Source organism: Macaca thibetana, chromosome 7 (assembly GCF_024542745.1).
Source record: "Macaca thibetana thibetana isolate TM-01 chromosome 7, ASM2454274v1, whole genome shotgun sequence".
NCBI lineage: Eukaryota > Metazoa > Chordata > Mammalia > Primates > Cercopithecidae > Macaca > Macaca thibetana.
In genome coordinates, this window is record NC_065584.1 from 19,636,310 (window position 1) to 19,660,786 (window position 24,477).

The following is a 24,477-nucleotide window of genomic DNA, read 5'->3' on the forward strand; positions in this document are numbered from 1 at the left end:
TGCATGGCTTTTCCTGGCCAGCCACAAGTGATGCAGTAAGAACAGCATCTTTGGAAGAGAAAAGAGGTAACTTAACCCCCACATCACTTCCCCCTCACCCCAGATTTGATCCGTTTTCCCATTGCAGGCTTATGCCTTCAACCTAGGTGCATTCAGCTAATGTAAGAAATAACACAAAACTAACCATGCTGCACTCCATCTTTAAGCTGTTTGAAATGTCAAAGAATAAAAGAGAAGATAGTGGTCAAATATGGTTTTTTTTTTCACTTGAGTCGAATCAGATTTTTATATTATAAATGAAAACTAATTTCAAAATAGTAAATGTCTACTTTCTTTTCTCTTCTTTTCGACGGAGTTTCACTCTTGTCGCCCAGGCTGGAGTGCAATGTCATCATCTCGGCTCACCACAACCTCCACCTCCCAGGTTCAAGCGATTCTCCTCCCTCAGCCTCCCAGGTAGCTGGGACTACAGGCATAGCTGGGATTACAGGCATGCACCACCACGCCCAGCTAATTTTTGTATTTTTAGTAGAGATGGGGTTTCACCGTGTTGGCCAGGCTAGTCTCAAACTCCTGACCTCAGGTGATCCGCCTGCCTCAGCCTCCCAAAGTGCTGGGATTACAGGCGTGAGCCACTGCGCCTGGCCCTACTTTCCTTTAAATTAAATTTCTGTTATTTCTCCCCAAAGGTGTCTACCTAGTAGATGTAAATAAAACGCAGTCAGAACTGGATTTTTCCAGTACAGTAGTGTAAAAATGCGGTTAGAAGTTTTCTTACCATAACTCCCTTGGCAGATCCTTCTGGTTGGGGGAGAAAGATGGAAGGAGGGACTGAGAGAGAGAATCTTAAAAATGCCCCCCAGCAAAGCAACCTGATGGTGCATTATTTCAGAAGTTAAGGAGGTGATGTGTGTTCTACTAGTTGGTATTAGGACACCTTAAAGGACATGCTGAAAGGGCCCAGGGATTTTTGTTTGTTTTTGTGAGATGGGCAAGTTGTTTGTAAGTATACTTTCTGTCTGTGTGTCGGCTGCCGGAAGTTTTCTGATTCCATGGCCGGTCACCGGATAGACCAAGACAAAGGAGTCTATCATTACAAAAGCTTCCTGGGTTAGGGTGCTATAGTAGCCATTGTGTTTCCATAGCAACCTACAGATGGGTTTATCCAGGAAAGCACAGGGGCCCGCCCATGCATAGCTAGCAGAATGATGAACATGAGGATTGGACGAAAAGAAGCATGGGGCAAGATAAACGTGTTGTAAAAAGAATGTGTGTTCTGTATTACAAATTCTATTCTAAAATCAGTGCTAATTAAAAAGAAATAAATCAACAAAGTCCACAGAGGCCTTTGGTAACTAATTATTTATTTGATCATCACATTAAAGAATAGAAATCTAATGTCTTGGGGAGTCTCATTAGCTTAGCTTGAGACAGAAAAAGGAATAAATCAGGCTGGGTGAGCAGATTTGCTCAGGATGCTCTGGGGGAGATAACGTTACATAATTTGAACCAAATGAGTTTGTTCTTTTGGGTGTTTTTAAGTTCCTCTTCATCCATGAAGCCTCCCCGGACTAGGTAGAGAAAATGGAAGTTTTAAAAACTTATTATCCGTCCTTTCTCTGGCCTGTCCAAGAGGTTTATTTTCAGTTCATTATATTAGAAAATAACATTTTGAATGAGAAAACAAAAAGTCAACAATTTTTAAACAAGTGATAAATGGACGTCAACCTGTATATTGATGTCCACAGTGTATGTCTCCTCAGAATCACGAACTCCTAAGAGCAGGAAGGTACTAGGGGTGAGAATGGTACACAGAAAAAGAAAAATAAAGGTCTTTAAATTACCTTAATGGATGTATTTAACCACTTAGAGAAAGTCGCTATAGCAGTGGTGCCCTACAGCCAGCTCCTGCCAGCTGCCATTGCTACATTCCTACCCCAGTGTTGCTCCAGGGACTTTTTATCTCTCGGGTTGCTGTCTATTAATCCTAATAAAGATGAGGATAACTAATAATCACAAACATTTTGACAAACTCACCACAGATCCACAGATTACAAAGCGTTTTCACATCTGCTGATTAAAAGCAGGTATTACTACTGTGCCTGCATTTTGTAAAAATTGAGTGTTGGGAAAAATCACAAAAATGTTTGGAGGTCAAACAGCTAGTAAGTGGGTGTTCTGGTCCTCTAATCCAGGTCTTCTGACAATAAATCCCAGGTAACAACAGCTAGAAGGTCTTATCCCTTCCGGAAGTACTTTCAGTTTACTGGGAAAATTTAATAAAAAACCTAAAAAGCCTTTAAAAATTAAATAATAACTCCCGAATGCTGAAATTTTGGATAATTTTAGGTCGCTGCTAGAATGTTTTGTCTGAAATCATATAAGTATCCGGTCAACATGGATTCTCCATGATAGACTCCCATAGGAAAGATAGGCTGCTAGAAGGCATGGGAAGCTGGTTCATCTGGGAACTCATCTCACAACATCCCAAATCCATGTTTTGCTGTTAATCATGAAGTACAACGTTCTTATTAAGGGTGCCACAAATATGTATTTGCTACGTCTCTTTGTATAACCAGCTGAGGAAAAGTCCTCATAGATTCTCTGATACAGACCACTGTAATTACTATCTACATGATATATTGCATTTCCAGACATATTAATTAAGGAAATAACTCTCCTTTTTCCTTTATCATGACCTAAACCTCATGACTACACTGAACAGCTTTCCATGCATATGTCTTTATCAAGCCTAAAGAAAGAAATGGTAGAAATGAGCAAAAAAGATCACAAAGAGGGAGAAACAACTCTGGAGGGAAGTCAGCATTCCTGGGTTCCAGGCCTGGCTCTGTTTGCAACCAACTGTGTGATCTTGGAGAAGACACTTAATCTGCACCTGAGTTTCCAGATGTGGGCAACACTGGTTTTGGATCTTTTACAAGTATGCGACTCACAGGCTGCCAATAATGTATCAGTAACTAATCAGTCAGCCCAAACTATTTTCATTATTTTTCATTTTAATGAATATTTAGTCTTTAAACATATGTGTGCCTCAGAGTGCCCAGAGGTAATATTAACTAATTCTCTAAAAGGGTTATGATCTGAAGAATGCAAAGAACAGAGAATGTGCGTATGTCCTCAAAGTAGGGTGGTTTTCTGTTATGTACACACAGCATCATGGAATACTTTCATGGGTAATGGAGTCAGTTTGTGCACTCACTGATTTTTCAGTGTGTGTCTAGAAGTTAATTACTGAAAAAATATTGATCTTTCTTATTATCTCTATGTATTTTTGAGACGGAGTTTCGCTCTTGTTGCACAGGCTGGAGTGCAGTGGTGCAATCTTGGCTCACTGCAACCTTCGCCTCCTGGGTTCAGGTGATTTTCCTGCCTCAGCCTCCCAAGCAGCTGGGATTACAGGCACATGCCACCAGGCCAGGCCTGGCTAATTTTTGAATTTTTAGTAGAGACGGGGTTTCATCATATTGGTCAGCCTGGTCTTGAACTCCTAACCCAAGATGATCTGCCCGCCTCAGCCTCCCAAAGTGCTGGGATTACAGACATGAGCCACCGTGCCCAGCCCAGTATTTTGTTTTTTAATGTGAGGGCACCACTTGTTATCAAGGTATTTGCTATCTGATCATTTTGGGGGCAGTGGAAAGAACAAGCAAGAAAAGGAAAGGAAAGAAAAGGAGAAGGGTAGAAAAATCCTTAAAAATATTTTGGTGAGGAAAATGTTTACTGAGTATCTACTTACAACTAGGCAATTTCCACAATGAGGATTCAAAAGAATATGTTGTATCAAGACTCTCTTGGCCAGGCATGGTGGCTCATGCCTGTAATCTCAGCATTTTGGGAGGCCTAGGTGGGACGATCACTTGAGGTCAGGAGTTCAAGCGAGACCAGCCTATGCAACATGGTGAAACCCCGTCTCTACCAAAAATACAAAAATTAGCTGGGTGTGGTGGCAGGCACCTGTAACCCCAGCTACTTGGGAGGTTGAGGCAGGAGAATCGCTTGAACCTGGGAGGTGGAGGTTGCAGTGAGTGGAGATCGCACCACTCCACTCCAGCTTGGACAACAGAGTGAGACTCTGACTCAAAAAAAAAAAAGAACTCTCAAAATATTCAAATATTCTAAGATTCTAAGTCCAAAAAGAAAGATACAATAGAACTATTTATTTGTCTATACATTAAACTTCTGGTAACTTCAACTATGTTATACCCAGTTATAAATTAAAAAGAGATCAAAATAAAACTCAGAGCCTGTTTCCTTTTCCTTTATATAGAAATCTTTCAAGCTCAGAGACTAGACTTTTGAACTAATGTAAACTTCGTGAGGCTTCATGAAACCATTTCTTTCATAGTTCCAGCACTTAACTCAAAACCTAGTTTATGGAATGGAGTCAGTAAATATTTGTTAATGAAGCCAAGTGGATTAGATAAACAAAATGTGGTATAACCATGCAGCAGAATCCTATCAGGCCATAAAAAGAAATGAAGTGCTGATACATTCTACGCATGGCTAAAACTTGAAACCATTATACTAAGTGAAATACGTCACAATAGGCCACAAATTGTATAATTCTATTTATATGAAATATTCAGAATATGAAAATCCTCAGAGACAGAAAGTAAATTGATAACTGGCATGGACAGGAGAACAGGGAGTGACTCCTAAGACTATAAGATTTCTTTGGTAGGTGATGAAAATTTTCTGAGTGTGGTGATGGTTGCACAGCTCTGTGAATATACTAAAAATCACCAAATTGTACACATTACAAAGTTGAATTTTAAGTTATGTAAATTTTGTGTCAATAAAGCAGTTATTTTATACAAGATAAAAAAATAAAGATTTGTTAATGAATGAGGAGATTAGAAGCAGTATTCAGTAGCTGGGGTTGTTGAAGACCGGTACAAAAAATTAGGAGAACTGATGGCTGACACCCTGGAATCCAAAGAAAGAGTGAGAAAAATCATAAAACCCAGACACAAAGGAAGAAACAGTCCTACATACTTTACTGACTCTGAGGGATTATAGCACAGATACAAAAACAATTGGCATTAGCAAATGTCCCTGAGTCATTAAGAAAATATTGAACTTTGTTCAATATATGTCATTTAATAAAACTCAGGGAGGGAGCTGTACACGGCACTCTTAAGATATTTTTATTAGACAGGATTAAAATATCATTCTGAGAACCCTTAGTCCCCTCATATGCTAGATTTCCTTTTCAAAACATAATCTTGATGTTATAATAATATGTAACTTAAACCTCCCTTCCCTTCAAAACATCCTTGGTTCTACTCAAGGACCTCTAATTCCATAGTATCTTTTGTAGACACAGAAAGTATGCGTTTTCTTTGTCTTTGTGATGTATTACACCTCTCAGTGCAGAATTTTAATATATTCCACATATCATATCTTCCTGTTTCGGTTACAAAACAGTACAGAATTGGATCAGCAACACAATTTAAACTTGTTAATGCAACCGTGATTCTATACATTGTGTAAGTTTGCTTCCCAGACTTGCTGTGGTCTTTGAAGTACACATCATGCTCTAAAATGCAGCGAATCAGCAACATCACATGAAAGGGAGTAAAGCATAAGACAAAAGTAACTGTGATGCTGACCAGTAGTTTTATGATTCTCTTCTTCTCCTTGTTTTCCGTGGCTTTATTGTGCCGCACAGCTTGGTAGACTTTCCGGTTGCAGATCAGGATGGTGACCAAGGGTACTGCATAGCCTGTACACGTCCTGAACAAGTTGAGGTTGATTTGCCATTTCTCTAAAGGGTATCTGTCATAGCATAAAGTAAAATTAGATTTTTTGTCATCGCAATATTCAACAACTGTTTCATCTTCCCACAACATGACAGCATTGAAGATGGTTTCCAGTGTCCAGATGGACAGGCTGACCATGAGTGCAAATTTTCTTGTCCTTAGGAAAAAAAACTTCAAAGGGTAGACAACAGCCAAATACCTATCAATGGCAATGCAGGTGAGGAATGCTGTGCTGCTGTAAAAATTCATGTACATGAGAAAAGCACTCCCTTTGCACAAGGCAGGAGAGAAAGTCCAGTTGTCCTTATTCCAAGTGTAATCAATCCATAAAGGGAGAGTTAATGCATAGAGCAAATCTGATAGGGACAAACTGAAGAGGTAAATTCCTAGTTCACTTTCCTTCTTTGCTTGCAGGAAAGACACACACAGAGATCCAATATTGGCCGGAATGCTGACTATAATCACAAAAATGTAAACAATGGGAAACAAATAGTGATCCAGGTCATGCTGTTCTTCAATACATGTGCTGTTCATTTTTTTTTAAGGTAGCAATTATATTAGTTCTTAGAAAGTAAACAGAAAAGTCTTGTCTCGTTGTAGTTCGTTTTGAACATCGAATTCTCTTTTACTGAGAATTCTTTTTCAATTTTTCTGTGTTGTCTAAAGTTCTAATTAATTCATCGATGCTTTTAAAGGGTGGACGTAGATCAATTTTTACACAGATATCAGCAGTTGGAAGTCAAAATTCAGGCTCCTCGCAGTTGGCTAAAGAGGTCAATTGAATTTAATAAACAGAAGTCCGTGTGTTCATTATCACAGAATGCTGACAAGCAGCCCACAAGGATCAACTGAGGCATTTGTAAGTGTACGTGGAGAGTTGTCCGCAATTTGTTTTTCTTCATAAATCTCACAGTAGATTGGTGCAAACATAATATACAAGGCTTTGTTTTCACAGAGATTGGTATTTCCTTTTAAAATTCCTTTCTTTCTGTAATGAAAGATGAATTAAAATTGTTTAGATGTTTAAGATACATAAGTTCATTACAATCATGATTTTGAAATAGTCCCTTTTTGTTTCATTTATTGAAGATATTGAAAATGCATTAAGTTACAGTGAAGGTGTTTAAAATGGGAAAATTATCTTAATGACTTCAGTAAATAAAGTCAAGCCAAGATATTTTACTTATTTCAAATAAGAATTACCTGAGGCATGCTAGATTAGAGTGAATTATATTTCTCAATGGACATAACCCAATAACACAAAACTCAAGTTAAAAAGCCATTTTAGCAGCTAAAGATAAAAAAAATCTGTTATTGACACTCCTCAAAAGAAGACATTCATACAGCCAACAGACACATGAAAAAATGTTCATCATCACTTGCCATCAGAGAAATGCAAATCAAAACCACAATGACATACCATCTCACACCAGTTACAATGGCAATCATTAAAAAATCAGGAAACACCAGGTGCTGGAGAGGATGTGGAGAAATAGGAACATTTTTACACTGTTGGTGGGACTGTAAACTAGTTCAACCATTGTAGAAAACAGTGTGGTGATTCCTCAAGGATCTAGAACTAGAAATACCATTCGACCCAGCCATCCCATTACTGGGGATATACCCAAAGGATTATAAGTCATGCTGCTATAAAGACACATGCACGTGTATGTTTATTGTGGCACTATTCACAATAGCAAAACTTGGAATCAACCCAAATGTCCATCAGTGACAGACTGGATTAAGAAAATGTGGCACATACACACCATGGAATACTATGCAGCCATAAAAAAGGATGAGTTTGTGTCCTTTGTAGGGACATGGATGCAGCTGGAAACCATCATTCTCAGCAAACTATCGCAAGAACAGAAAACCAAATACCGCATGTTCTCACTCATAGGTGGGAACTGAACAATGAGAACACTTGGACACAGGAAGGGCAGCATCACACACCGGGTCCTATTGTGGGGAGGGGGTAGTGGGGATGGATAGCATTAGGAGATATACCTAATGTAAATGACAAGTTAATGGGTGCAGCACACCAACGTGGCACATGTATACATATGTAACAAACCTGCACGTTGTGCACATGTACCCTAGAACTTAAAGTATAATAAAAGAAAAAAAAATCTGTTATTTGTCTGTGATTGATAAATACTTTTGCATGTATGATCAACTGTATGGTTATATGATTTCAAATTTCTAATTTCATATGCAATCTAGGTGTATGGCATTTTCAAAACTCACCTTATTATCCAAAGAAATACTATAATAGAAATACAATAAAGTTTTAGAATTTTAAAATGTAGCAGTTTGTTAAATCTTAGCATATAATTAGACAATCCTACTTCTGTTTTCTTTTTGTTTCCTCTGTAGACTAACTCACTTTATTTTTCTTATACTTTTATAAATGAGAGGACAGAATGTTCACAATTCTGGGTAAAATCTTAGAATCATTAATTTCCATCTTTATATCTGATGGTTTATTAGGTTAGTGTCTTTTTTAAAGCTCTGATGTTATAGATTCACATAAAAGTAAAGGTTCTATCCTTCTCTCCATACTGGAGTAGAGAAATATTTTGTCTATATCCCTTTGCTGCTGAGGCTTACTGGTGGCTTAGATTATTCACCTGGTGAATACCTTCACAGAAAGCTTTGTAGAAACACTATTCAGGGCACCAGAATCACTCCGTCTCAACTGTTGATTAATCCTGAGCACAAAAAGACCTGCCATCACAAGTCACAAGAATCCTACTAGCAGAGTAAACCATATGGGAGAATATATCATATTTCACTCTTAAGCAGAGAACGAAAACTCCTGAAACCTTTTAGCTTTATCAACCTGAAAAACAGGAATAAAATGTGAAAAACAGCCTTTTAAATAAATAGGGAAGCTTCCAAAGGGGGGAAAAATTCATAATGGAAGAAAGGAGGTGGGAGCTGCTATCAGGGAGGTGAGTGAGCATTGGAGCTCTGGATGGCCTGAAGGCATATGAATCACCAGGGATCCAATCACTAGAGATCAGAGAAACTAGAGACAAAGCTTGGGCCTATGCAGGTAAGAAGGGGTCCTTGACCATCCCAAACACATGGGATCCAGGAACCTCTGCTGTCAGGGAAAGGGTGAACTAGAAAATAAACAAAATAACAAATTCCACAGAGATTTGCAGACAGTAGAGAAAAGATGACAATTTCCCTGCCTCTGCTTGGTTTCTGTGAGGAGTTACAATAAAAAATTCTACCCTAAGTAGTTGTGGCCTGTGGGGTCCTCACTTGGAAACTGGGTCTGGGTCTACATTATTAGTTTGGTCCTGCAAACTTCAGGCCAACCTACATGTTCAGCTTCATTAGTCATCAGAGGAATTCAAACTAAAATTAAAATGATATACCACTACACACCCAACAGAGTAAATAAAATGAAAATAAGACAAAATATCAAGTGTTAGGGAGGAAATAGAACGCCTTGACTCATATGCTGTTGATTAAAAAAATCATTTGGCACTTATGCATACCATATGATCCAGCAATTCCACATCTAGGTATGTGGTCAACATAAATGCATGCATATGTTAACCAAAAGACAGGTACTAGAATTAGAATATTCACAGTAACACTACTTGTAATATCCCCTAAATAGAATGCCCATTAGCAGTATAATAGATGAGTAAATTGGGATATAGTAACACCGTTGAAATCTACACCTCAATGAATAAATTATTGCTACATGCAATCACATGGTTGAAAATCACAAATATAATGCTGAGTGATAAAAAATGACACAAAACAGTATGCATTACCTGATACAAACCAGGCTAAGTTAATCTATGCTGTTAGGAGTCTGGGTAGTGGCTATCTTTGGGGAAAGGCTGGGTGCTGCTGGAAAAGGGCATGAGGAGGACTTCTGAGATTTGGTAATGTTCTATTTCTTGATGGGGTGGCTGGTTCCATGAGCATGCTCAGTTTGTAGAAATGCATCAAGTTGTATACTTAGGATATGTGCATTTTGCTGCATGTGTTGTATTGCAACGAAAACATTAAAGAGTGGAATCAAAAGGCTGTGTGAGATGGCATGTAGAGCATCTTGACAAACAAACATCTGTTTTATCTGCAGATGGAACATACATGCCTTCCTAAGAATTGGATTTTATTTCTATCCTCATATATAAAATGTAATTGAGAGAAACAAAACAATAAATAAATAATTTACATAATTATGAAAATACATTCACCAAAAATAAAGGTTAACTATATATGAAAAAATAAATTCTAGGCTCCTGGAAGAAGTAGACACAGATCCCCCCTTGAACAAGTTCTCTTTAACTCGAGCTTCAAAGAATCCTACAGATAAGAGTTCCAACAAATATGACCTTATTCACACACACACACACACACAGAGAAATAAGTAACTACGTGTGAGATTGAGCAGAAACAGCAAAGTAAATCAAATCCACAAAATTTTAGAGATAAAATTAATATAACACAAAATAAGTATGTTTAATAAATAGGGAAGCATGTTAAATAAATAGGGAAGCTTCCAAAGGGGGAAAAATTCGTGATGGAAGAAAGGAGGTGGGAGCTGCTATCAGGGAGGTGAGTGAGCGTTGGGGCTCTGCATGGCCTGAAGGTGTATGAAGGAACTCACTAGGGATCAGAGAAACTAGAGACTAGGTTTAAAGAAACAAAATAAGGGATTTAAAAACATGAGTAAGGAGGAAGAGATTATTAAAAAATGACAAGCCATATTTTTAGAAAGACTGAAAAAGACTTTCTAAAAATAAAAAATACAATAATTTAAATTTAAAACTCAACACAGGGACTAACCAACTGATTAGATCCAGCTGAAGAGAAAATCAGTATTTTGCAGGATAGAGATAAAGAAGTAACACAAAATTATCAGCATGTTAAGGACAGGGGAAAACATAAAAGAGATATGGAGAAAAGGTGAAAAGGGTAGCATATACATAATTGGAATTCCATAAAGATTGAAAAGAGAGAATGTTGAAAAGGCAATATTCACAAAGCTGATGAGCTTTCTAGAACTGATGAAGGAATCCTGAGGATGGATGAAGAATCCTCATATATCTTCAATCCTCATGGAATCCACAGATTAATGAAGCTTAGAAAATCTCAAATAGGATTAAAAACACAAAAATGGAAACCTATACTTAGACACATTGCAATAAAATTGCAGTTCGCCAAAGACTAAGGAAAAAAAAGCCAGAGAGGAAAGATGGACTACCTATGAAGGATGGAATTGAGATGGACAAAGGACTTCTCAACCGCGATAATAGACAGCAGAAGATTAAAAGTTCCAAATTGCTAAGAAAATATATGTCATCCTATAATTATATACTCAACAGAACTAAATTTCAAGGACCAGAGGAAGAATTAGGACATTTTCAGATAAACTACCACTGAGAACATTTACATCCAAAATCCCCACTAAAGAAACTTCTAAAGGATATAATTGAAGTAGGAAAAGGACACTAGAGTAATGTCTGAGATGCAGGAAGGATTGAATCAGCCCCCGCGGATGGGACTCTGATGCACACACAACACGTCCAACACTAGGCTCGTGTGTCTTGGGGAGAACACCTGGACCATGAAAACATCCTCCCTTAAGACCAGGACCGAGAAAGTCGGGTAATGGGCAGTGTGTACCTCTTCCTCCTCTGTCTGTGTTACTCAATAAATAGGCATCATTTTCTTTAAAAATGGGATGATAGATTAAATGGAAAAAATGATTTTTAGAAAGGTTTATAAGGTTTTCAATGGAATACATTTCTCTAGCTGTAAAAGCATTTCCTGCCTTGACTTAACCACAAGACAGGATGGGTTGATGAAGCAGACAGAGGCCCTCTTCTCTGTAGTGACGCAGAGGCAGTACAGGCTTGTGGTTACGAGCGTGGGCTCTGGAGACAATTCAAATGCCTCTCAAAAGCACTCTGGGCCCATTTGTGTTTCTTCACCTCTCTAAGTTCCCGTTTTCACATGTGTAAGTTAGTACCCAGTTTCTAAGATTGTTGTGAGGGTTAAATGAAATGACATATGAAGCAAAGTTCATAGCACATGGGAAGCATTCACTGTAGGTTAGCTGGTAATATTGCTTTAATGACATTGGTAGTGTGCTCCAATCTTTGTGCTGTCCCCTACATTTCCTGAAAAGAAATAATCCTTAGCCATCTAGCCAGAGCATAGCAGAAAAGCTGGAGGTGTTCAGAGTGTGATTTGTATGGTAACATTTCACATATAATACCAAGCTCTGCAGATAATAGTTGTTCATTTAATTTGGGTGGATCTGAGATTTTCATGGAATACTGCATATAATTCCTATTACAGTATTCATATATCTTTTCAGATCTTATTTTGGCTCCTTTAATCAAATTTTGAGAAAATTGTTTTTAGAGCCAGAACTGAGAAATTTTGGTGAGTTTTTAATTTTTAAATTTTTACCAGATGTCAAAAAAGACAATCTACAGTATATTAAAGTGTATCTATTCTTGAACAGCTCTAAAAATAGTACAAATCATTGATGACGATGATCAAAAGTAAAATATTTTCCTACAGTGTTATAGAAAATGCTTGCTTTCATTTATCAGTTTAATAGTTACTTATTAAGACTCTACTATATATTTCAGGCACTGTGGTAGTCACTTATTAACTAATAATTATTACTTGACATTTATTAATACTGGAAATATTCATTCCTAACATCACATTTTTTTCCGATGGATATAAAAAATATTTACTGGACCATTGTACAGATGAGGGATTGGTGCCAGATAGCTCTAAAGCCAGGAGGTGGTGGTCGGCTTCTTCCTAAATACTGAATCAAGTTTGCCAAAGCACTCTTTCCTGGAAAGAAAATAAAGTATGAACAACCCCCTTTTTCTATATCTATAGTTTTACCTAATTAGTTCTAAATTTAAAGTTTGGCCCTTTACCACTGCTCAAAGTAGAGGAAACCCTGTGTCTTCCTCATTTCTTTCTCTCTTATAATAATTTGCATCACTACATTTATACAGCCTAAACCAGGTAGAATGTTGCGAACATCGCTGACAATTATACCAAAGCATGTTATCTATTTTAAAATCTTATTTTATTTTTTAATCTTACACTTACCCATGTTTCTTCGGGTGATGCGTTTGTTGACTGAGGAGCTTGATAAATCTGTGCCTGCATCAAGTCAAGAAGAGAAACCAACACTGCTGAGGGGACAGGAAATTGCACTCATATTTCACCACAAACCAATGAGGAAGTAGCATCTCAATGAGAAGGACGTGCATTATCCAAGTTTGAAGCCAAAACTCTCTTAAATACTTTTAAAGATGTTTCTAGTTATTTTTTTACCGTACTGTAATTTTTATAACTCACTTGTCTCATTGCATCTTAATTTCAAGTGTGTACAGATATAATATGCCCCTTACTTAATGGAATATATAGTAAATATTTTATTTCTTTATTCATTCATTAATTCAATCATTCATTCACTCATCATGCCAGCAGTGTGCGGGGAGATGTATACGAACTGGTTATCAACCCAAAGGAGTTTTTTTTTTTTTAACCTAGTAAAGGAGAAAGACATGTTTAATAGTGATTGTAATGCAATGGCAAAATGAAGAAGTACTTCAAGAGGGGAACAGATAAAATAGAATGAGCCATTTGGATGTGTGAGATAGGGGAGGATATTGTAGACAGATTCAGGGTGATGAAGTTCCTGGGAGAAAAACAGAAAAGGGAGAATTGAGGCTGAGGGGTTTAATGATGGCTGTTGTGCTGTTTAAGGCTGGGGTTAAGGTAGCCAACTTCATACAGTCTTTTTTTTTTTTTTTTTTTTTTTTGAGAGACTAATGGGATTGGATATATAGTATTTGATTGTAGAACTATTTTCTCCTTTGAGTTTCCTCTTGGAAACAGAGATGGCTAGGAGCAGTTGAACTAACTAGCTGAGACAAATAATTTTATGAAACTTGAAAATTTTATTTGAGAAAGATTTTTATTGTTATTACAAAACCTCTTGTACTTTAGCAAGTTAAAGTTAATGCCAAATCTATAAGCGGTTTAATATGAAGTGAAATTAGCTCCTATAACTTTCTTGCTATTGATATATAAAAAAGTCAGAAATATCACTTTTGAATCTTGCCCTCACAAACTTTTATTATAAATGAAGGGAAAATATTATTTAAAATAACATAATTGATTTGGGATGAAAATATTTAACCCAATTTTAAAGATGTAATCAGGACATTTTGAATCTGTGTTTGTAAAATGACATTAAGGGTTGGTGGTGGTGGTGGTGGCTTTTTTTTCTTTTTTTCTCCTACCCGAGATGGAAAAGATGAGGCTGTATATAAGCAAGGCTTTTCATATTGAAGTTGATCAGGGTATATCAGGAATTTTCAATACTTCCTTTGTAGGTCTTTCTTTAAGAATAATAAAACTAATACTTTACATTTATAAAGTACAGGAAAGTTTATAAAGTAATTTAGCATATAGTAAATCATAAATCAGAATGTTACTGAAATAATAAAATTTATAAAGTAAAAAATTAATAAGTGTCTTGAATTTTTACAAAAATGAAAGTAATGATTTCAGTTTACTCGAGACTCTAATTCAAAATTCTCATTTTTGCTTGGTTTTGTACATCTGCTTATCTGTGGTTTCTATACACGGGATATCTTTTTTTAAGTTCGGGGTACAAGGGCATTGTTATGTAGGTATTTCATTACTCTCATGATCTCTTACTTTATCTGAATAGACTATACTTCTGCTTTTAGGGAAAGGATATTTTTTCACGTCCATATCAAATATGCATGTGGTTTGCTTTTCAAAAAAAAAAAAGGTTGTAGTTAAGAAACATAAGAAACACAAACTTTCATTTCTCCTGATTTAACAGGAGAAAAAGCTGGAGCTGAGCTATGCTAACACCTTGCCAACTCTACACAATAAGAAATTTACCAGCTTTTAAGAATTTTGCTTCTTAATATGGAAAATATGGCAATACTGTATTTTCAATGATAGGGCTATCTTTTATAATGAATGGTTACAAATTTTAAATCAATGAATCACTGTGACATTTTAACAACGTAACGCGAGATAATAAGTAGTAGTAGATAATAAGTAGTAAGTAGTAGTAGATAATAAGACAATAAGTAGTTATTCAGAACACTGCCTTAAAGGGGTTGGCAATTCTGACCAGTCCATTATTTGGTCTTCTTGTGGTCACAAACTGGGGACCCAACACTGGCCAGTTGGGCTACTCATTGTGTAATGGGGAGAAGATTGTGGATCCAATTCTCCATGGGGCAGACAGTGCAAGAGTGTGTTCTGCTGATGAAGGCGTCCTTTGTGAGACCACACTATCTGCTAGGTGTAGTTTCACTAGTCAAAGCAGCAACTAAATATGGCAAGGTAAGATTTTGAAATAATGCTGTATTTTCCCAGCCACATTTCTTTTCACTCTAGCCCTACCCTGACACTATCAGTGAACCATTTTGCATTTATTGCCTCGAGGAAATTTCTGGCACAAGCAGGGAAAAAAAAGAAGACAATGTGAGTTTTGAGTTTCAAAAGATTTAGGGAACTCAAGGCCATGGAAAAGACTGAGGCACAGACACTACGCTTGGGAGAATATGTGTTGAAATAAAGTAAAACTTCCCAGCCCCCAAAACTGAAAAAGATTGTCCTGCTTGGTGGGGGTTGGGTTTACCGTTGTGAGAGAGGAAGTATGTTCAAGAGCTTAGATGTGGTCAGTGCTTGAGAAAGGGGCCCTGCATCTTGATTGCTGTCCTCACTTCCAAGCAAGCCCTGAGGTAGGGGTGGGTGACAAACACCCTAGATGAGTTGTGTGATCTGGGGAGGAGTGAACCTGTTCCTCATTTCCAAGGAGAGACTCAGGAGTATGTTCCTGAGAGACCTCACTGTTGTAATTGGGTATGGTTCGTTTGTCTTTACAAAGCTGGTGTTGATTTGATTCCCAGTGTGGCAGTAGTGGGAGGTGGGGCCCAGTGGGAGATGTTTGGGCAATGGGGGTAGATCCCTCCTTAATGGCTTGGTGCTGTTCTGAAGTAGTGAGTGAGTTCTCTCTCTGGATTAGTTATCTCAGGAATAGATTAGTTCTCGACAGAGTGGGCTGTTGTAAGTGAAGGGGTGGCCTGCCCCTCCACACCTGTGGGCGTTTCTCGTTAGGTGGAACAAGAGACTTGAGAAAAGAAATGAGACACAGAGACAAAGTATAGAGAAAGAAAAAGTGGGCCCAGGGGACCGGCGCTCAGCATACAGAGGACCCATGCTGGCACTGGTCTCTGAGTTCCCTTAGTATTTATTGATAATTATCTTTACCATCTTAGAAAAAAGGGAAGTAGCAGGATAATAGGATCATCGTAGGTCAGCAGTAAGACATATGAATAAAGATCTCTGTGACACAAGTTTAAGGAAAAGTGCTGTGCCTTGATATGCATATGCAAACATCTCCATAAACCTTTTTAGTGCATAAAGAGCAGCATTGCGCTAGCAAGTCCCACCTTTCGCCGTAAGGCGGTTTTCTCCTTTCTCAGTAAACAGAACAAACAATCGGGTTTTACACCGAGATGTTCCATTGCCCAGGGACGGGCAGGAGACAGATGCTTTTCTCTATCCCAACTGCCAAGAGGACTTCTTTCCTCTTACACTAGTCCTCAGCACAGACCCTTCACGGGTGTCAGACTTGGGGACGATTAGGTCTTTCTCTTCCCTCGAGGCCGTATTTCAGACTATCACATGGGGAGAAACCTTGGATAATACCTAGCTTTCCTAGGCAGAGGTCCCTGCGACCTTTGGCAGTGTACTGTCCCTGGGTACTTGAGATTAGGAGAATGGTGATGACTTTTCACAAGCATACTGCCTTCAGGCACTTGTTTAACAAAGCACACCCTGCACAGCCCAAAATCCTTTAAACCTTGAGCCACCACAGCACATGTCTCTTGCAAGGACAGGGTTGGGGGTAGGGTCACAGATTAACAGCATCTCAAAAACAGAACAAGATGGAGTCTCTTATGTCTACTTCTTTCTATATAGACATAGTAACAGGCTGATCTCTCTTTCTTTTCCCCACAGTAAGAGCCTGGATACCTCTCTGGCCCTCTCTGCATGTGTCCACTTTCCTTTGGACTTTCTCTGCCATGCTGTCTCACACCACATGCAAAAATTAACTCAAAATGGGTTAAGACTTAAATGTAAGACCTGAAACTGTAAAGCTGGTAGAAGAAATCATAGAAGAAAACTCCATGACATTGGTGTGGGCAATGAGGTTTTGGATATGATCCCCAAAGCACAGGCAACAAAAGTGAAAATAGACAAATGGAATTACATTAAACTAAAAAGCTTCTGCATATCCAAAGAAACAGTCAACAGAGTAAAGAGACAACCTACAGAATGAGATAAAATATTTGCAAGCCACACATCTCAGGGGTTAATATCCAAAATAAATAAGGAACTCAGCTCAATAGCAAGAAAATAAATAACCTGATTAAAAATGGGCAAAGGAGCTGAATAGACTCAGAATACTCTGAATAGACTCTGAATAGACTCAGAATTTCTCAGAATACATATAAAAGGCCAACAGATATATTAAAAAATGCTCAAAATCACTAATCATAAGGGAAATGCAAATTGAAAACATAATATCACCTCACACTTGTTAGAATTGCTGTTATCAAAAAGAGGAAAGAAGATGTTGTCAGGGATATAGAGAAAAGGGAACCCATGCACACTGTTGGTGAGAATGTAAATTAGTTTAGCCATTGTGGAAAACCTGCAGTTCCTCAAAAAATTAAAAATGGAACTGCCATGTGATTCAGCAATCTCACTACGGGGTATATTTCTGTTGGAGAGCATTGTAACAGATGTTTCAAAAATATTTTGAGTGGTGAGAACCTCTTGTACAGTCATTTTCTTCATGCCTGGGGCCTGGAGCTAGGTGGATTCTAAAATTCTTTTCCTGGCAGGAGTGCAATAAAGTAGGTATTTGCAATCCAAGGAAGAGTAGAAATATCATAGGTAAAGCATAGGAGGACAATACAATTTCCTGGTATTCCTTTATTTGAGCAAATCTATGCTGTAACAATTACCAGCAAAAGGACTACAGGTGGTGAAGGCAATTTTTACAGTGGAGAAATGCAGACACAGAGACTGACACTTCTTTGCAATTACCACATCAGCTTTGGATCATAACCTGGTGTGTCCATCAGGGTTCCTTGCTGCAGGTAACAGAAACCATCTGTGGGTAACCTGAGAAGAAAATGAATGACTTAGAAAGAAAGAAATCAGGATATGGAACAAATTGATGCAGAAACTTCAGAATAAGACTTGTAAAATGGGTTAGAGTCAAAGGACCAAATAGACAGCCAGGTCACTCTGTCTGCGCATTCAGGTGAGAATGGCACTGCTTGATCACGCTGCTTTAGGTATCTGAGGCCACCGCTGATGAAGCCTCTATGCAGCTGCCTCTTCTGGACTCTGATATGGCTCTTGTGGGATTTCTCGACTGTGCATACATCTAGTTACTCTTCCAAGGTCAAATTTGCAGGTTCAAGGAACTGATTGAGAAAGCCTGGTCATTGTCAGAGCCTGTACTTCTAGGGACAGTAAGAGAGAGGATCTAGTTCCTTTACTTCTGAAGGAGGCAGAATTCTCCTTCACACCAAGACTCTCACTATGAGGAATCAGCCACACACGACATGGATTTGGATGACTGTAGACAACAACCTAGCAAAAAGAAAAATTGAGACCAATAGAAAGACAGGAATAATCTGTTTTTGCAGAATTAATTGTGGGGAAAGCAGTAAACTCAAAAGTTATACTATAGTTACATAGGTATGTCATTTATGTTATTATTTATATAATAAGCACTCATATAACACATAGGATGTGTGGGTCACTCTTCTAAGTGCTATATAAATATTAGCTTGTCCAATGTTCACATTAATGTATTGCCATCATTATCTCTATTTTATGGATGGGTAAACTGAAGCCCAAAGAAGTTATGTAACTTAACCAAAATTACACTGCTACAAAGCCATTGGAGAAAGATTTGAAGCCAGGCAACCTGGGGCTCCAGGGCGAATATTCTAACTACTATACTACATTGCTCTTTGCTATAGAAGTTTTTATTTGTAGTTATACTTAAGAAAATGTTCAAGGCCGGGCGCGGTGGCTCAAGCCTGTAATCCCAGCACTTTGGGAGGCCGAGACGGGTGGATCACGAGGTCAGGAGATCGAGACCATCCTGGTGAACACAGTGAAACCCCGTCTCTACTAAAACTACAAAAAACTAGCCGGGCGAGGTGGCGGGCGCCTGTAGTCCCAGCTACTCGGGAGGCTGAGGCAGGAGAATGGCGTGAACCCGGGAGGCGGAGCTTGCAGTGAGCTGAGATCAGGCCACTGCACTCCAGCCTGGGCGACAGAGCGAGACTCCGTCTCAAAAAAAAAAAAAAAAAGAAAATGTTCAGTAAGCAATTTATAATTTATTTCATTAGGTGGATTCTGTCCTCTGAATTATTTTCATTTTGTTTATGTAAAATCCTGAATTAATAGAGCCTTATAACATATTTTAGAGAGAAGTCACTGAACAGGGCAGTGTAACTAACAGTTGCAATCAAGAAACATGTCCAGAGTTGAAAGACCAGACAAATGGCAGATGTTGAATATATACTGAAAGGAATGTAAGTCATTCTCCCATAAAGACACATGCAAGTGGATGGTCATTTCAGCACTATTTACAATAGCAAAGACATGGAATCAACCTAAATCTCCATCAATGGTCTACCAGTGAATAAAGAAAATGCGTTACATATACAACATGGAATACTCTGCAGCTATAAAAAAAAAAATGAGAAGCCGGGTGCTGTGGCTCATACCTGTAATCCCAGCACTTTGGGAAGCCGAGGCGGGCAGATCACGAGGTCAGGAGTTCGAGACCAGCCTGACCAACATGGTGAAACCCCGTCTCTATTAAAAATACAAAAATTAGCCAGCTGTGGTGGCGCACACCTGTAATCCCAGCTACTCAGGAGGCTGAGTCAGGAGAATCGCTTGAACCTGGGAGGTGGAGATTGCAGTGAGCCGAGATTATACCACTGCACTCCAGCCTGGATGATAGAGCAAGACTCTGTCTCAAAAAAAAAAAAAAAAAAAAAAAAAAATTAGATCACGTTCTTTGCAGTAACATGAATGGAGCTGGAGGTCATTACCCTAAGAAGACTAACACAGGAACAGAAAATCAAATACTACATATTCTCACAAGTCAGAGCTAAACATCGAGTACATAAGGACACAAACAACAATGAAACAACAGGCACTGGGGCTGACTTAAGGGTGGAGGGTGGGGGGCAGGGGAGGATCAAAAAACTACCTATCGAGTACTATGCTTATTACCTGGGTAATGAAATAATCTGTACATCAATCCTAGGACATACAATTTACCTTTGTAACAAACCTGCACATGTACCCTGAACCTAAAATAAAAGTTAAAAAATATAGCAGATGTTACAGGACAGTTCGAGAAAACACTCTACACTCTTATGTCCCAGGGGATTCCTACTTTAAGAACTCAATTATACTTGAAGGTCAAAGCTCTGGGCAATCCAATAAACATGCACATCAGGTCCTCTGTTCACCCTGGGTTCTTAATGTACATTAGCTATGATTTGCCTTTAGTTCAATTCAACTAATATTTATTGAGTACTTAGCATAGTTTGGGCACTGTGCTTAAGATGTACAAATAAGAAATAAACCTGGCCTCTGCCCTAGAATTTCTGACAGCCTAATACCAAAAACATGGAATCAACCTAAATGCCCATCGATGGTAGACTGAAGGGGAGGTAGACTGATTTATAAAAGTAAAGCCTTTTCCTGAAGTGAGACAACAGACTACTATCATACTGTTTTATGACAGTCTTGGGGAAAGAAAAGAGAAAAAAAAAATCCAGACTGCTATTAGAGTTTATCAATACATTTTCATTAAAAGGCAAGATCTCTGATTCCTCTCAAGAGACTATTTGATTTTGGTCACATTATTTTATTTAGAAAAAGGAGAGATGTGGGGTGGCTGAGGTGTAGTTGTGATACTTAGAAACACTTGTTATTTAAGAGAAAAATCATCGTGTTTCCTTTGGTAGACCATTTACGAACACTAGAATGGTACAGAGGTCAGTGTGGCCCCTGAGCAACGATAACATGCAAATTCTTGAAGTGTTTCAGATTAAACAGAGAGACAGAAACACTGTCATTACTTTTTAAACTCATTTAAAATCTGAAAACCGGGACCTTCCTTTCTTACCGTCTTATCTCACTGACCCTGATCCACAGACGCAAGGGAAGCTAAGCATATGATCACTTGTGGGATAACTGTCATTTTTCCTTATCTCACATCGTGAGTACATTTGAGGGCTGTGCCCAGCACTCCAAGGATCTCTGTCAGCTTGTATTTATTGGCCTTTTATTAGAAACTTTCTTGCCTCATGTCTGGTCTCATGAATATAGATCAGAAATTAGAAACAAAAAATATTTATCTGGTAAGCAATTTCTTTGGTAACTGAACTAATAGGAACTACTGGGACTTCTGGGAGTGAGGCTACCTTTTCCCTTAGAGTTTGTTTCCTCTTTTGTAGATTTCACACATTGCTCAAATATTTGTGGCATGCATTCCAACTACAAGGTGCAACTGAGGGCGGAGAAAAGGGAAAACTTAGTTGGGCAGACAGCTAAAGTTGGTCTTTGGTAAAATTCTTTTAAACAGAAAGACAGCCTGAAAAATCAAGCTACAGGCACAAATAGAGTGGCCTGGGGAAAACTCAGGCAACAGCTGCACTGATAAAGAAAGGAAGGCCCAGCATAGAAGCCTTTTGTTCTTTGGGTGATTAGCAGGTTCCTAGGAAAAAGTTTCTCCCCTTTTTCAGGCACATACATGGTGGGCTCTATGGGAACTTGCATGGGGGTGGAGAGGGTGCTTACCTAGAACCCACAGTTACACAAAAAAGAGAAGCTGAACTTTATCCTTACCCAAGACATACCCACAGCTGCACAGATAAGGGGAGTTGCACAGATAGCTTTACAGTAAGTTACACGAACAGCTACAGAGATGAGAGGAGTTTCTTATAAAAGCTTTTGGATTCAACTGTAATAGTGGCAACCCATCTGGGACCCCTCTCCGCTGCAGACAGCTTTCTTCTTTCATATAATAAACTCTCTCTTCAACATCACTCTGGTGTCCACACTCTTTAATTCTTTTGGTTATGAGACAAGCTTGGATAACACCTCAGACAACGAGACCACTGACCACTGACCCGTTTGACAATGACGTGCTACAGGATGGTGTACGCTGGGTATTCATACATCATCATGCAACTTCCTAACTTTATGTGTAAGGTGGTTTCCTCTGTTATCACCTTGGTATTTCCCATCTAGTCACGGTATTACATGGGTCTTACGCGCTTGTTAAGAGCTGGTAAGAGAAGCTTAACATTCACTTGATCGAATGGTTACTATGGCTTGTATCCACAGGAGCTCCAGCTCATGCTTAATATATTGTGTTAGAACAAATGGATCAGAGTGAATTCTGTAACAGTAAATCCACAGAACTGGAAAATTACTGACTTGCATCATAAACTGGTTGCAGTGGGAAGGCAGAGAGTTCAGATTGGTGTTGTACTGGGGAAAGAAGAAACCAAAGAAAATAAGTGGTTCACACACAGGGGACTATTTAACTGATCCAAGCCAGAAGACTACTGAGGGTGAAGGGAGCATTATCAATAATTACGTTCAGACAAAAGTTGTGACTGTCCTTAGTAAACCAGGATAGATGTAATTTAAAAAGAAAGAAAGAACAAACATAGCTAATGTACATTCAGGGATATCAGAGGACCTGATGTACATATTTATTGGATTGCCCAGAGTTTTGACCTTCAAGTATAATTGAGTTCTTGAAACTTAGATTTAGGTTTGTGGTTAAGGGGCAAAACAATCAGATTCCAAATAGGGTTCCGCAGACAAATCCCACAGGTCCTAAAGTCTCTGGGTCTTTTCCTTGCCATTGTGGTACCTCAGGGGCTTGTGTAGGCAATGACAACCAGCTCCATACTTCTGCTAAGAGAAATTTGGGGATCAGAAAATCTTTCTCTGCAGCTCTTCAGAGTCTCTTTAATTTACTTCAATAACAAGGAAATCAGAAATCTCAGGACAGTGCTGGATGTGGCAGAAATTCCAGGGCAATTCACGACTTTCCTACCAATTTAGAGTTATCTGTCTGGAATCACTTCAACTGACAGTGGAAGATAGTTTATAAAATTGTAGGGGAGGCAAAATTTCACCTTCATCCCTGTAGGGTCCCAGCAGGGCCCTAGTATTAAATCGATTTAAGATATTTATGGACTGTCAGGAGAGAACCACACGAATTTGTTTATTTTAAATGGCAGGGGGGGGGTCTCACTAAAAAAACAAAAACAAAAACAAAACCTAAAGCAGTAGTTAAGAGTCAACTGCTTATAGAGTGAAATGGACAAAAAACAGTAAGTTGTGAAACATAAGGCGAAGGGGCTTGGGCTAGAGTAATTAACTGGGTAGAGAAGTGACTAGAAAGATAGGGATTAACAAATTTTGTTTGGACAGATTTCCCTCGACTTCAACTTTCTGTCCTTGAAGATAAGAATGCTATTTTATAGGGAAGACATCTTTCACATGGGAATTTCATCTCCTCCTTTTAAGACACATAATATCCATGAGAGTGATCTTGCACCTGCTGTTTTTAAGCGCCTTTAATTTAAAATAGTCAATATGCCACAGCAGCATATTTTGAGGTGGTATATTATTAACTCCTTCAAGGCTAAAAGCCTTGAATATGCCGGGGTAGTTTCCAGACTGGAGAACCTTCTCAGCTAACATTTGCCACTTGTGGAATGCATTCCATGTACTGAGTGCTTATTAACTTTTCTCTCAGTCCCTCACTGCTGCTCTTCTCGCCTCATCTCATATAAGGGAAAGCTCAGGCTCCAAAAGCAAACTGATTCCACCAAGATAACAATGGAACTGGGACCTGGGGTCCAAGCCTGGTCCTCGCACAAGGTAGATACTCCCTGAGATGCTGGGGAAGAGCCATGGTAGGGCCACTCATTGCCCTCTTCCCTGGGCGGACCTTGGACATCCACCTTCCCTGCGTTAAAGTGCTCCACTAGGTGACGTCGGAAGAGAAGTACATGTGAAATCCCGCGGCTGACCACAGACAGGCGAGCAGTAAGAAAAAGCTTGCCGCTTCCTTCCTCAACCCTGCGCTGGCTGCGTCAGTGGCCCTTGATCCGCACTCAAAATGGCGGCGGCGGCGTCAGCGTCAGCGGCCTCCTGCCCGTACCTATCGTGGCGGCGACGGGACCCGCCTCCCTGGGCGCCGGAGTCATGTGACCCACACAATGGCTGAGTGGCTACTCTCGGCTTCCCGGCAACGCCGAGTGAAAGCCATGACGGCCGCCGCGGGTTCGGCGGGCCGCGCCGCGGTGCCCTTCCTGCTGTGTGCGCTGCTGGCGCCCGGCGGCGCGTACGTGCTCGACGACTCCGACGGGCTGGGCCGGGAGTTCGACGGCATCGGCGCGGTCAGCGGCGGCGGGGTGAGCGGCGAGCTGCGGGGATACGCGGGGGGCGACAAGAGCCCGCCCCGTGAGGCCCGCCC

The 24,477-nt window shown here is 39.3% G+C and overlaps 2 protein-coding genes across 2 annotated transcripts in view; one reads left to right on the top strand and one right to left on the bottom strand.

Moving 5' to 3' along the window:
• Positions 1-5,089: 5,089 nt before the first annotated feature.
• Positions 5,090-24,299, bottom strand: GPR65 (G protein-coupled receptor 65). The gene is made up of 4 exons (XM_050800045.1): positions 24,163-24,299; positions 17,973-18,050; positions 12,906-12,959; positions 5,090-6,771 (listed from the first exon to the last, which is right to left on the bottom strand). The coding sequence occupies exon 4, from the start codon at positions 6,315-6,317 to the stop codon at positions 5,304-5,306; it is 1,014 nt and encodes a 337-aa protein (XP_050656002.1). The 5' UTR covers positions 6,318-6,771; positions 12,906-12,959; positions 17,973-18,050; positions 24,163-24,299; the 3' UTR covers positions 5,090-5,303.
• Positions 23,678-24,477, top strand: part of GALC (galactosylceramidase) — a 57,907-nt gene continuing 57,107 nt past the window's right edge. The window contains exon 1 of the mRNA XM_050800041.1: positions 23,678-24,415. Within this exon, the coding sequence (XP_050655998.1) occupies positions 24,221-24,415 (195 nt within the window). The 5' untranslated portion in view covers positions 23,678-24,220. The remainder of the gene's footprint in view (positions 24,416-24,477) is intronic.